General features: G+C 34.5%; 1 protein-coding gene across 1 annotated transcript; it reads right to left on the reverse strand.

Moving 5' to 3' along the window:
• Window positions 1-4,565: 4,565 nt before the first annotated feature.
• On the reverse strand, window positions 4,566-9,211 carry LOC149801948 (uncharacterized). Its single transcript, XM_089956345.1, has 4 exons — window positions 9,103-9,211; window positions 7,060-7,143; window positions 5,100-6,242; window positions 4,566-4,786 (listed from the first exon to the last, which is right to left on the reverse strand). The coding sequence occupies exons 1-4, from the start codon at window positions 9,206-9,208 to the stop codon at window positions 4,779-4,781; spliced, it is 1,341 nt and encodes a 446-aa protein (XP_089812471.1). The 5' UTR covers window positions 9,209-9,211; the 3' UTR covers window positions 4,566-4,778.
• Window positions 9,212-15,220: the final 6,009 nt, after the last annotated feature.

Consider the following 15,220-nt stretch of genomic DNA (forward strand, 5'->3'; position numbering starts at 1 on the left):
TATGCATATTTCTTGGTTTTCTCTTTTTTCAGACTACATCATTTTTATCTTGATCTGGGTGAAATGTTTTGGAATATTGCAGCTCTTGTAGGTCAGCTGGTTTGGATTTTTTTGTGTTGTGCATATGACAGTTTTCACCATGTGCTATTGACAAAAAAGTGACATAAAACCATTCTCATGAGGAACTAACTAGTGCCAGCATATTGATGCATTGGCTCTTTTTCTGTAATTGTGATTCAAGCCGTGAAATAGTTTATTTGAGTTTGCTTCCTTGGAATACATGTGATGCATGCGATTTTATATTGCAGGGGAGATAACTCAGACTTATAGATTCATGAATTTGAGATGATGCATGTCAGATTGATTTATATTAAGACTTTCATCAATTTATTAACTTTATTTTACTTGTTAAGATCTAATATATGTTAATATTTGGATCCATTATAGATATATGTGTAGGAAAAAGACTTTTGTTCTCCTGTATCAACAGCAAAAGTGGCTAGAACTGCCCCCCCCCCTCCTTCTGTCAGTGTTAAAAACGGGGTTCTCATGCTTCAGGGAAAAATCAGGAGAAATTATAGTTTTTTCTTACCGTGAAAAGTCCTTAAATTTTGCAAATATTGATGAAAGTGGGCTAAAACCCGGGAATTTTTCGCCATCACTGGACGCCCAAAACAATCATGTAACTGAGTCTTAACTAAACTGATTATAAATTAAATTTACCAAGTTCTAACCAGAATATTCGGAGGGTGCGGTATGGATCATTTGGGTGTTTGCAATATACATATATGCTGAGTCAGTCCAAATGCTCAATGGATTAGATTCATCTGATATACTTTTATTTTCAAAGTCAGCTCGATATCCGCGCTTTTCATGGAAGTTATGAAAACCGGTCTAGCATAAAAAGAGGCAAACATGGTGGTGGTAAAGCGTAACTGATTACCAGATGGCCTAGCAAACTTTAAACAATGTTAGATTGAGTAACACATGCTGAAATCGATATGAAAATTGCTTATTTTCTCAGAAATTTTTAGTATTAAAATCGTTATGCCTTTAATCTGCTGAAAGACAAGATAACACTTCGGCGTCGATGAAATGTGACATTGGTACTCACAATTTGCTGTACTAGTCACATGATGACACAAATCTAACAATCCACATTTTCAAATGTTGAGAATTTTTTAAAAATGAAAGTCATATATTGATTTTAATAAAATTGCAAAAACGAAAGAACACAAAATTTTCCATATTTATATATTCTAAGAACTGCTGTGACTACCACGTTGACATGAGCTCTCTGCTTGATAAATCAGACTGGCGCGATTACTGAATTTTACAGAAATTATCTTACTTTCATTTAATATGATTGAATTTATGTACAATAATATTTAAAAGGAGTTTTTGTTGATTTCCCGTGACTATTGGACTTCCGATGTCGTCGTTTGAGATTTGTGAAGTTATGTGACCAGTAAATGCAAATGGCAAGTATCGGGTCAAGTTTCTAAATCTAAACATGTTTCTCTTCCAAGACTCTCCAAAACATCCAAGTCAGAAAGATGATCATGTACAAAACCACAAAATGTATCACACGAAACAAATTTTATTATATTCCTATAAAATGACACATAAAGTCATTTCAATGTATAGAATAAAAATTCTAACTTTAGTTTGCTGACCTGCATTATTTTTCTAAGTGAACATAAATTAGTTTTGTTATATTTATATTTTATATATATATATATATATATATATATATATATATATATATATATATATATATATATATATATATATAATATCTTTAATTCTAAAGAATTCTACAGCAATATATATATATATATATATATATATATATATATATATATATATATATATATATATATATATATATATATATATATATATATTGCTGTAGAATTCTTTAGAATTAAAGGTTTGAAAGGATGCAACTGGCCCCTCTAGTCATACCCCCAATACCGGTTTCCGTGGAGAAAATTACATGTTTAAATAAACATACGTCTAGTTCTTGAGTTCGTCAGAATCACAAAGTGAGCTTCATATTTTCTTACAGACTATCATCTGGGTCTATGTACGTTATTAGACAGACAATTCTACCACGGCAGTGCGTGGAGCTTATAGCTTAGTCAGGAATTTTAGGCATCCGCTAATTTAGCAACTTACACAACTTAGCGAGTGTAGTGTTTGCTGACTTATGATACAATCGAAATGTATAGAGAGTTTTGCCTTTTGCTCACAATTGGCACAATCTTTATTACATATTATACAATTGTGATACCGAAATAAATGGAATTAATCTTAATATATTTTGATAGAAAATTAATTTTAATACAAGTTAGAGAAAATTTCAATCTTATTACTTTTGCTAAAAAAAAAATCTGTCCTAATACTAACCTCTTAATGCCGAGAGACAAGCGAGTACCACTTTTAAATAGATAGATAGATACACACATACATACATACATAGATGAAGGTACCAGCTATATAAATTCATATAGAAGATAGAGAAAACCAGTTTGAATGCATCATAAGCGGACGCTCTAACCACTTAGACGACCTGAGAGGTCATCAATTAATTCATCAGAATCATATTCATTTTAGTCTCAAAAGAATATTACCCGTATACAGCTATACCCTAATCCAGTGGTCGTATAATGCACCGGCAGATCATGGTCTGTTTTTAAAAATATATCTATAGATTGAAAGTAATTTTAAAGCTATGGAAGAAAATTTTAAGTTCAATATCCTACAAAACTTGTTTCAAAGTTTATTTCTAAATGCCGTGCTCACCGTGAGCCCCGAGCATAGACGCCGGAGGCCCTGCCAAAATGATCAAAATCTGGCCCAGAGTTTGCTAAGGCCTGTGCTGACCATTGCCTTGGACAAACATTTTAGTAGCAGATTAAATCATTATAACTAAGGGTCTGTTATATGATCAGCCAGCTGGTTTAAAACTGATTACAGCACCAATGACCATGGTTTCAAGTAATTGTGTAATGATCTGTTTTTGTGCAGCAAAATGAAATTATATTGTGGTTGTATTAGGAACCGAATGTTTCAGCACTGTGAGTACATTTTTTCTCTCGTAAAAAAATGCTGAAACCTTCTATTAGTGGCAAAACACTGAATGTTCTCCAAGGTTTACATAAGAACATCAAGTCCTATGTATGTCTATGTTATATTTGCTTAATATTTTTCATTTCTAATGTTGTTTTATGTCAAGGAGAAATTCATTTACCCGTTCTATGTTCTGTTCTTCAATGTTCTTGTCCAATTTATCTCACGTGCATATACTGTTAACACTAATATTAGCTCATATTTTATTAGATAATTCAGATGATGAAGTATGTTTCAAAGTGTTTGTGTTACTTTATGTGGATGACACAAGTAATGTCTAATCTATTACAAACTGTATTTGTTACTTTATGCGGATGACACAAGTAATGTCTAATTTATTACAAATTGTATTTGTTACTTTATGCGGATGACACAGGTAATGTCTAATCTATTACAAACTGTATTTGTTACTTTATTCGGATGACACAAGTAATGTCTAATCTATTACAGACGGTATTTGTTACTTTATGCGGATGACACAAGTGATGTCTAATCTATTGCAAACTGTATTTGTTACTTTATTCGGATGACACAAGTAATGTCTAATCTATTACAAACTGTATTTGTTACTTTATTCGGATGACACAAGTAATGTCTAATCTATTACAGACTGTATTTGTTACTTTATGCGGATGACACAAGTAATGTCTAGTCTATTACAGACTGTATTTGTTACTTTATTCGGATGACACAAGTAATGTCTAATCTATTACAGACTGTATTTGTTACTTTATGCGGATGACACAAGTAATGTCTAGTCTATTACAAACTGTATTTGTTACTTTATTCGGATGACACAAGTAATGTTTAATCTATTACAAATTGTATTTGTTACTTTATTCGGATGACACAAGTAATGTCTAATCTATTACAAACTGTATTTGTTACTTTATGCGGATGACACAAGTAATGTCTAATCTATTACAAACTGTATTTGTTTATTCGGATGACACAAGTAATGTCTAATCTATTACAAACTGTATTTGTTACTTTATTCGGATGACACAAGTAATGTTTAATCTATTACAAATTGTATTTGTTACTTTATGCGGATGACACAAGTAATATTTGATCTATTTCAAACCGTACTTGTAACTTTATGCGGATGACACATGGAATATTTATTCTATTTCAAACCATACTTGTAACTTTTTGCGGATGACACAACTAATAATTAGTATATTTTAAACGGAACTTGTTACTTTATGCGGATGGCACAAGTAATAGTTGGTCTATTTCAAACTGTATTTGTTACTTTATGTGGATGACACAGTAATATTTAGTCTATTTCAATCCGTAGCTGTTACTTTATGCGGATTACAAAGCGACACCAGCCACACTGAGACTCCAAGAGTAATATGCATTGCAGAGTATAGCCATCATTTCAATTTAAAGATAGTCTGGTTTATTTACAGATTGATAACATACGCTTTATACTTCATTAAAATGCTTTAATTATAATACAATTCGGTACATACACAAACAAAACACACAAAAAAATCTGTAACAAATATTGTGAGCATATATCTGTGGGTCCGTCTGTCTGAGAGCGTGACATTATGCCAAGAAAGTTCAAAAAAAGGTTCCAGAAGATACTAGCTTTTGGTAGAGATGACGATCCTTATAAGTCATTATTGCTCTTTTCAATATTCTACAAAAAAAATGAAATTATTGTAAGAACATTAGCTTGGAATATTGAATATAGCTAAGCTGGTTGTACAGGGAGATGTGTAGTGATACTGTGAAGAACAGGAATATTAAAATGACACAATCTTATAATGTTGAAATATTACGCCATTGGAATCTTTCCATATAACATTTTGACACAATCATTTGGCTACGTGATATATATATATATATATATATATATATATATATATATATATATATATATATATATATATATATATATATATATATTCAGAATCAGTTTTGCGGAAGTATTTTTGGTAGAGAATACTTACTTTTAAACCCTGTGAATCCACCTCCTCCACCTACACCACCGCCAACACCACCTCCAACTCCTCCACCTACACCACCGCCAACACCACCTCCAACTCCTCCACCTACACCACCTCCAACTCCTCCTCCTACAGCAACACCCACACCTCCTCCAACACCACCTCCAACTCCTCCACCTAAACCACCGCCAAATTTACCACTGCTAACGGCTCCACCGAAACCACTTCCGAATCCACCTCCGAAACCTCCACCGAGTCCCCCGCTGAGCCCACCATATCCTCCTCCAAGACCGCCACCATATACACCTTTTCCGCCAGCACTTCCACCATATCCGCCCCCATATCCACTGCCGAAACCACTTCCAAATCCATCATCAAGAATAACTGTTGCTCCACCACCGACTCCTAAACCTCCCCCTACACCTCCTCCAACACCACTACCATATTTGCCGCCTAATCCACCCCCATATCCGCCGCCAAATCCACCGCCGTATCCACCACCCATAAGTGAACCATATTCTCCTTGGCTCCCACCATATCCACCTCCAGAACCACCGCCGTATCCTCCTCCAAAACCTTCGCTGTATCCGCCTTTTCCGCCCATTCCACCTCCGTATCCGCCTCCAAAACCTCCGCCATATCCTCCGTCCATACCACCTGCACCGCTGTTTGAAAGAACGACACCACCACCGACACCTCCACTGAGCCCTCCACCAAAACCGGCTCCGTATCCTCCTTTCACTCCGAGGCCACCACCATAGCTACCTTCATATCCGCCACCATAACCACCGGCGTATCCGCCACCTATGCCACCCCCAAGACCGCCTCCGTATCCACCGCCGAGACCAGCTCCATATCCGCCGTATCCTCCCTTTCCGCCTACGAGGCCACCGCCGAATCCTCCACCGACACCTCCAGCTCCTCCGCCGCTGACGATAACACCTCCGCCCACACCACCACCGACACCTCCTCCTATTCCGCCGCCTATGACGCCACCTCCTCCTAGACCACCTTTTCCGCCAACACCTGCTCCTAGACCACCTCCAAATCCTGCCCCGAAACCGCCTCCAAATCCGCCACCGGCGCCTCCTCCACTAAGTACAACAATACCGCCTCCTCCACCTCCACCTCCACTACCACGTCCACCTACACATTGAATAAAGAATGACCAGAAATATCCCATCAATACCTGAGAAAATCATTCTGGTGTTTCCTTTATATTTTCGTGAAGTAAACGCTTTCAATTAAGTCTGTTTATTAACTGCAACCCTAAATCTAGTATTACGAAACCATTCTGTCTGCATTCGTAATTTTAAGGCACACAAAATAATAAAATATAAGATGGAGCATCCATTTTGTTTCATGGCAAACGTTATAATAATCCTTGTTATTACATATTCTTTTTCTCCAGAATGGCTAATAAAGTTGCACTTAAGATGAATATATCGTAATGATGATGCAAAGTCAAATCTGCATACACGAACACATCCCCATCATAAATTTGCAGTATGTTTCCAAGTTTACTCGTTTGCTCGTTTGACTGTTAGCAATGTTATATTTTTACAGGCATTTCAAAATCACAAAATTCTGTCGAACGTTCTGTCTCATAAAAAATCATTTAAGGATGTTATCACACTTTGAGATCATGGCGCAATGGACTATTTACCCAAGCAGCATACGCTGTTGTGTGTCAATAGCGTGAAACTATACAGTATCGTATTTTCAGACCGATCTGGGTCTACGCTGTTTGTAATTGGATGAAAGATTCACAAGGATTAACACTAATTTTGGCATTTTTGTTATTATTATTATTATTATTATTATTATTAATGTCAATTTTACATGGGCTATGTTAAGTCATTCCATTTAATTTTTCTTTCCTTCTTTCTCTTATGTAAAGAGGCGATGAAAGATAAATAAGATTTAATGTTGGACACGGTTTAAGCCTATTAACTCTGCTTACCTCCCTTGATGTCACAGAGGGCGTATGAAATCAATAGTGTACACAGGAAGATCTTCATTGTTTTCTGTAGTTTATGTTTTCCTCCTGAAAAAAAGACAAATTTAAGTATATGGTAAGGGGTGCGGATAAGAATGTTTGATTTCAGAATATGGTAGGATTTTCTGACACACTCAAATAATTGTAGAAGACGATTTTCTTGCAAAACTACAGGTAGGACAATAAAACACGTACAACAATGCCCCTTACAACGGTGTGGTTAAATTTCTAGGCAATATTCATAGTAAGATCATGTGATGGGTTGCGGTGATGAGGTCCTTTCTGACATTTTCAAATACAATCCATGCTGTTAAAAATGACAGATATCCTGACCAGAAATATATGAAATTTCTCCTAAAATAAGCATCATTCCTTATAGCAGTCTTTCCTGATTTTAAGCGCGCAAATGTTATCCAAAGAATAGCACATGGTAGACAGCATAAATGTGTTCTATATTTCATAATGAAATATTGAAATGTACCAGTAGCAGAAAAATGATTCATTGCCATACAAATTTTGGAACTACCTTTTTGTCTCCTTTAGGAAATATGCATGCTGTTAAGAATGTTATTCAAGCTTGACTTTACAGATTTCGAACTTTGTCTTTCTTATTCATTGCTTCTTCTTCTTCTCTCTCTCTCTCTCTCTCTACCAAGATGAACATATCGAAATATAGGTCAAGACAGTATATTTAAATAAGAAATGAGATGCACTGAACTGCTTTAAAACGAACTCCAAAAACAAAACAAAGTTAGGTTAAAAAATATGAACTTATTTAAAAATAGTTTTTCACGTGAATCATGCAAATTGTCAGTGACTTTACTTACATGGCCTTCTTTGTTTGGGATTCAGTGTTGCCAATATAGTACATGTTACATCTACGACAAACGGGACAAGTTTGCTGGCAAAAATCCCGTAACCAAATATAACATTAAAGTTGTTTAGTTAGTGGTTTTAGCTCTCAACAAATTTATAATCATGTTTGGAAACGATGGACGAATCAGGGTTGAGTGTTGGTTGCAAGCCGAATTGAATAATCGAAATTTGGGTGCATCCCCTGTTACCGAAGCAGACTGAAGGCATGCCACAGCCACGCAATTCTCGTTTGAATAAAGAAATTATTAATCCAAGACACCCAGATACGTACAGGTAAATTTACAATTATTAAATTCATTAGGTCCAAGACGTTATGCTCTGAAGCCTGTCTCATACGTCTGCTTTTGCTATGTCTCTAGGGTACCCAACCTCAACCATATTGACTGTTTTAATCCGCGGAGGAAATATATTAACGAAAAAAATATCCTCATTTTCGCATGAAAATAGTCATTGATTTTATTTTATTGAACCCTTATATAGTGGAGCTAAATCTTTATGCATTCGCTGTAATAATTATTGTAAAATGTCGCAACTGATCTATGTCGATGCAATCATACAGTCGTAAGTAGTATTGACACAGCATTGAAAACAATCCAAGTGGATTCACGGTTTCTGCCATCGAAAATATGCAATAAAAGAAATCCAAGTTTTGTGAGAGATATAAGAAAATATTTATTTAGTGAAGTGGCAACATTTTGTATTGTCACTCGTAGCTTCGCCAATCGTAATAATGCAATGTTTCCACTTCAATCATTAAATGTTTCCTTATACCTACTAAAAGAACGTAGATTTTCGAATATAGAGTTACATATTTCAATGGAAAAATCAATTGTCTGATGTATATTTTTGATAGATGGAGATTTACAACAACGTTTTTAAAAATCTTTGTGAGAAAAAAGTATCTAGTAACATTACAAAAATAATTTTCATTTTAGTGAACTTAGTGCTGTTTTCCCAAGAGTTCTATTCTATGAGAGCTGGAGAGTAATCATCTGGTATTCAGTGATTTCTTTTATATTTATATTTTTTTTAAAGTATTATTTTAGTTGCTGTAGAATTACATACCAATGCAGTTAAACGTTTTAAATTTCCAAGTCATTCTAAAATGTTTACATTAGATGCTTCACTCACCTGGGACTCTCCTTGGGATGTTCTTCTGTCTGAGGAAGACGGTTGGATGAATGCGATGAGACAATTCGAAGAAGGTCCTTATATACCCAAAATGACTAGCAAGCATGTAGCCAGCGCAGCATGTACTTGTGTAATACATGACAACAGGTAAAGTTTATTATGCAAAAACAGCTAACCGCAGACTAATCAAATGTGCCCCATACACCGTTTCGCAAATAAAACAAGCGGCGAGTCATCGAAATTTACTAGTCACAGCAAATTTTTATTTGTTGAACAAGCATTGGGATTCCGCCCGGAGAAAGAGAAACTAGTCTTCATGTAATATTTAATAATTTATATGAGAAAGAATGACTGCTTTAAAAGGAGAAAAATGTCAAAGTGAAATAAAAACTAATTCATTAATAGTTCAAAACTGTTAAAAGATTTTTTGAAAGAATATTATCTATTTGAAGATAACTATCAAAAATGGCAGTTATTAATACATCATCTTGATTTTCAATTTAAAAAAGAAGAGTAGGTGTGGTATAGTTTATATATGTAAACCCAAAAATTAAGTTAAAGAAAATTATATCATTCAATTATGTTGATTCATATCGATGAAATATCCCACGATTTTGATCAAATATAGAAAGCATGCTTGACATACATAAAAGTAGAACAAATATGTTATTCAGATTTCAATTGTCTATTGTTCTATTAGTTTTAAAATGGTAATACCTAATTTATTGCTTAGATTTGCTTAAATAATGTCAAAAACATAAGACTCTGATTTGTTTCCTTTCTTCGAGAAAACAGTTGATTTCATATCTATTCAAATTTTTATGTTATACATTATTACATTATTATAAGTTTGATTAGCCAAATGATGATTTTGTGTATTAACGTTATTTTCCAGAACTAAAATGACAAAGTAATCAAAATTTCAAAACTAAAAGATAAATCGTGGTGACGTACTTTTAAACAATTTATGACAAATTATATGGTAACAGAAAGCTCAAACAATCATAGTTTGACTAATTTCAAGATATACGTGACTACATAGATAGTATGATATCAAGATGGGCATGTATACATAGTTCAAGTTAGGACATGAATACATAGTTCGACAGACTTGTGAAGGAAATGAATACAAAAGTTCCTTCTTTAAATAAAGCAGCAACAAGCAGGCCCGGCCCTAGGGCAAGGCGAATAAGGCAACCGCCTTGTGCACTGTGCTACTCCGCTATGCAATTGTTTTTTGCTTGGGGGCCTGCGCTCGTCGCTTGCTGCCTTTGGCCCCGCATGATACCTTTGGCCCCGCAAATCCTAGGTCCGGGCCTGGTAACAAGGCAGTTTTCTCAGTACTACTGCTGCTGCTGCTACTACTACTACTACTACTACTACTACTAATAATAATAATAATAATAATAATAATAATAATAGCAGTTGTATCATTGTTGTTAATTTTGTTGGCAAAGAATGAATCCAAAAAGCTGAAGTTCAGCACATTAATAGGTATATATTTCTGCCAAAAGAATCCACCGGTACAGAATCAAATTACCCATAATGATCTTCACAAGTCAATAATTACATTAGATAACGAGCATACATTGTGTGCTCAATTTAACCTGTGTCAGCTGTTGGACTTAATAGTAATGAGGTTACGAAAATAAGGTCAGAGAATAACTAATGACATTTGCCACGAGGAAGTAAGATTTTCAATCAACTCTTGGAAATATGCATCAATCAGCATGAAATTATGAGTGGGTGCATGCTAATCGTTGATTGGCTGTCGTACAAAGTAGTCGCAAGAATAATACAAGAAACGCATTAAACTTATAAATCTGTTACATTGCGACAACTTTTATTTAAAGCAACGTTACAGAAATGCCTTGGCGTTTTTCATACTCCGCACAGTGGGATATTTCCTTTGGTTAGGATATTTCTGAAAGAGTATGAACTATGCGGAACGTGGGTCTTAGCATAGCACTGCAATCGGAACGTCGGTTTTCCGTGATATACTAGAAAAAACCTTGGTTGTTAATAATGACCATTCTGAAATGTCCTCAAGACCGTAGATGCCATTACATCACGATCATTTCATTGACGTCACAACGACTAGATAATATAAAAATGTAATGTAAAAATGAAAACATAAGAACTTACGGTTTTAAGAATCAGATCCAAAAATAATCCGAATAATCCACGAATAAAATTTTAGAAGTCCTAATAATGAAATGTTCTAATGATCTCAAGTTCGAGTCCTGACGAAGAATCCAAGATGGAAGGCGATGACGTATGCTGTATCCTGTTCAATGTTGTTGTCTACAGTTCATTCTAGAAACACAAGAAATAATCCTCCGGTTTTGGAAATCCAAATAAAATTTTTAAGAAATGTATTTGTTCAAGAATTCCGTAGCAGCACTCAAAAATATTTCCAGAGAAACGAATTAATCCTTTTGAATCCAAATAATTTGAATAAACATAAAAATGTAATTCCTAAAATGACACGACAAAAGAAACACCTTTTCGTCTCAGTGCTTAGAAGCCCGACTGAGATTATTTCGCTGAAACGATGGTTTAAAACTTGAATTTTACGCAAAAGAGATGCCCGGATTAGGGTCATGTGATCATGTTGCATATAAAAAAATCACGTAGCCTCTGTATGCCCTTGATAAGAACCAATCATTTTACTCCGAGAATAAAAGTTGTTTACTTCACTTAAAACTATTTACGTGTCGAGGGCTTCGATCTCAACCTTATTATTCCCACAATAAAGATAAATTAAAAATAACTTGTTCACGTGGCTGTTACTAATTTTGAATGAAGGTTGGGAACCAGGTCACCTTTAAGGTTTAATGTTCGTCCCCCAATACTTAGTATCACTACCTTTAACTCCGAGTCTCTTTTAGGCTGGTTCCCTGCTTCGTATGCTCCCCGCGTTGCACTCAGCCATACATGTCACTTGATCAAAACAAATGGCCTCATATGGAGAGATCGAGTTAATCTAACCGCGGCATATTTATTTCTTTAATATTATGTTTGTTAGTGACACAATGTGAACTTTACTAATAATTTCGATTTGAGCTATAGCAGTAGTTATCTTGTGTTCAAGCTTAACCATTAATTAGGTCATATAATTATTTTTACAAATATTTTTACTAGCAGGCGAAGATCAAGGAAATGGGTACACAAAACGATATTTTGTTAATATTGCACATTTTACACAGCGTCGTCTAAAAAAATCCTTTTCCAATCGAATCCTTGATTAAAGATTACGTCGAAATTTATATGAGATGATGTACGACAGCCTAAATATAGCAGAAGATTACGACGATAATAACACCCCTCTTTTTACACACTTCACACCAAGTCATCTAAAATATTCTGGTTGCAAAAGATTCTTTGATTAATGTTACATTGATATTGATGTCTCGTTGTACATGACACCTCAAACTTTGCCAAATATAGTAATCGAAATTGCAACACTATTCCACGAGTAGGTGAATTGTGATGAAAATTGGTTCAATATTGAACATCATATACTTTGTAAAAGATTCCGTTTGCAATCAATTCATTGATAACTTTTACATAAGAACTGATTTAAGGCAACAGATGACAGCTTTCGTTTGAAGGCAGGCGGTTAGGGGAAGTTGCGTGGAGTGGGTTGTCTGGGTAAAGCATTAAATAAAACTACATGTACATGCCAACATTTGTGATCAAATCTTCATGGCATTAAGTTAAACAAATTATATATATATATATATATATATATATATATATATATATATATATATATATATATATATATATATATATATATATATATATATATATATATATAAAACACTGGATTCTAATCAGTATTTTGTTTCCAAATACTCAGGATCGAATTTTGATACCAAGTGACAATAGAATGGAATTGTCTCATCAATAATTTTAATTTTGATTTTATACAATGGAGTGTCATCCTAGTTTCCACCGCTTTTCTAAAGGGCAGAGGTCACTGCCAACAGGAAAGACTCCAGTGCATGTAACGAAAGAAGCAGAGACAGAAAGTACGTTACATTCGCTTTACATTTACACTACCAGTTATCAACATTCTGTACTGATTCATCTGATAAAAGTTTGAATGTCTTTCTTCAAGGATTGCCTTCAAGACCTTGTTAAGATGTTTTATTGTGTCGATACTCACTTTTGTCCCAGATCTCATAAAATAGTGAAACAAATTTACTAAATTATTACTACTGTTATTATTTCGCATGGTTTTTACATGTGTAACTCATCAGTAAGATATGTGAATTTATTAAGTACTAATTAAAACCAACTATTGTTGATTATTAATGCATGTGTAAAGTACCCATAGTCAGAATTGAAGTTAACTATTTTGAAGTCTGCAATATGTATTTTTGTTAACATTACACTGATTATTCACTATAACATGATGATTATGGGATCATAAATATATATATTATTATTATTATGGGGTCCATTAAAGACAAATCTTAAAACTTAGTGTAAAACTGGAATCATGACCATGACAGAGCAACTTGAGCAGCAGAGGAGGTGAACAAACCACTTTTTAGAAGGATCAAAATGCCGAAATAAACCTTCGTAAAAAAAAATGATTAAAATGACGTAAATAACCTTAAACATCAAGGCAGTCTAACCACACTGAGGCTTTTCTCCAAGAACCTCTTTCCTGTCTCTCTTGAGGGTTAGTAAAACTTTTTCTCGGAATGAAAACTCAAAGATAAGCGCAAATATATTACGAAATTGAACCAACTTTAGGTCGCACCTCCTCTGCTGCTATTAACCAAATATTTTATCAAGACCCACACGATATCTTGTTCTGGGATCATGTAGATTTATTGTTATAAATCCATGTGGGGTTGACTGTGCTCGCGAAAAGAAATTTTTAAATTTAATTATATCGATGTCACCGCTATACCAAGTCTGATGAATATTTCCAACGTATGTGTATCAACTCCGTTAAATACAACTAAAATATTGCAATTATTTCGGATCACTTTTGGTATTTGTGTGTATCGCTGAGTAACATAAATCATATCGGTGTTTTTATGTCTACCTCGAGAAAATATCCTAGCTGGATTCGATTGTTTGTCCAGCATCACATCATCGTATACAACTAGATTATTAATAAATCCGTCTAAAGCATCTACGGACGGTGCTTCATCAATATCGGTGATAAAATTAAAAATACCATTGTTATCTTCGTCCAGTAATATTGTATTTTCATTAATATCTTTAAGTACATCATAGCATCGCTGATCATCGATTGATGGTGCTATTAAATACAACTTATCCCATTTAAGCCATCTCATTATCAAATTAAGTAGGAATTGCGTCTTACCTGATTCAGATGGACCTATTATTATCATTCTGACAGAATTTGGTAGCGCTGGATGGTGTTTAACTGACCCTTGCCTTCGTGTCGCTGAGAAATCAATTATATCTATATTATAAATAATATGAATCTAGATTATTTACGTTGTAGAGTCAAAACTCCAACTACTGATTTATCTACTGTTACAACAAAAAATGAAAGAATAGCAAATGGTGGAAGATGTGCAATATGAAACAGAAATTGTTTTTCGTGTACACCTAAAATTTAACATAAGGACGGTGGTGATATTACTACATTAATGTCAAAGTATCCAGGAACCCCATGGGCTAAATGCCCAAGAGAAAAACATCTTCCAGGATATAATTATTGTGGTCCTGGTACTCGACTTGATATCCAACTTGATAATCAAGATCAACCAAAACCAGGTGAGTATCCTATAAACGCTATTGATCGAGCTTGTCACGTTCATGATGTAGCATATAAAAGTAAAACATACAAGATAGACATATTGCAGATGTGAAGTTGATTCATTCGTTAAATTCCATAAAAAATAAAAATATCAGAGAATCATTAGCTAATTGGTTGGTAATATCTGCGATGAAAAGTAAACTAGCATTGGGGCTGGTAATTAATTAATCAATTATTATAATGGAATCGATTTATTATAGTACAAGAGGATACTGGAAAGGTAGAGCAGCTATTAGTAAACTCGCTGATGCAGCAAATGTCACACGTTCCGCCGCCGCCGCGTGGTTAGCACGACATTAGCTA

The sequence above is a fragment of the Sinohyriopsis cumingii genome, chromosome 4 (genome assembly GCF_028554795.1).
Source record: "Sinohyriopsis cumingii isolate HCF-2022 chromosome 4, ASM2855479v2, whole genome shotgun sequence".
NCBI lineage: Eukaryota > Metazoa > Mollusca > Bivalvia > Unionida > Unionidae > Sinohyriopsis > Sinohyriopsis cumingii.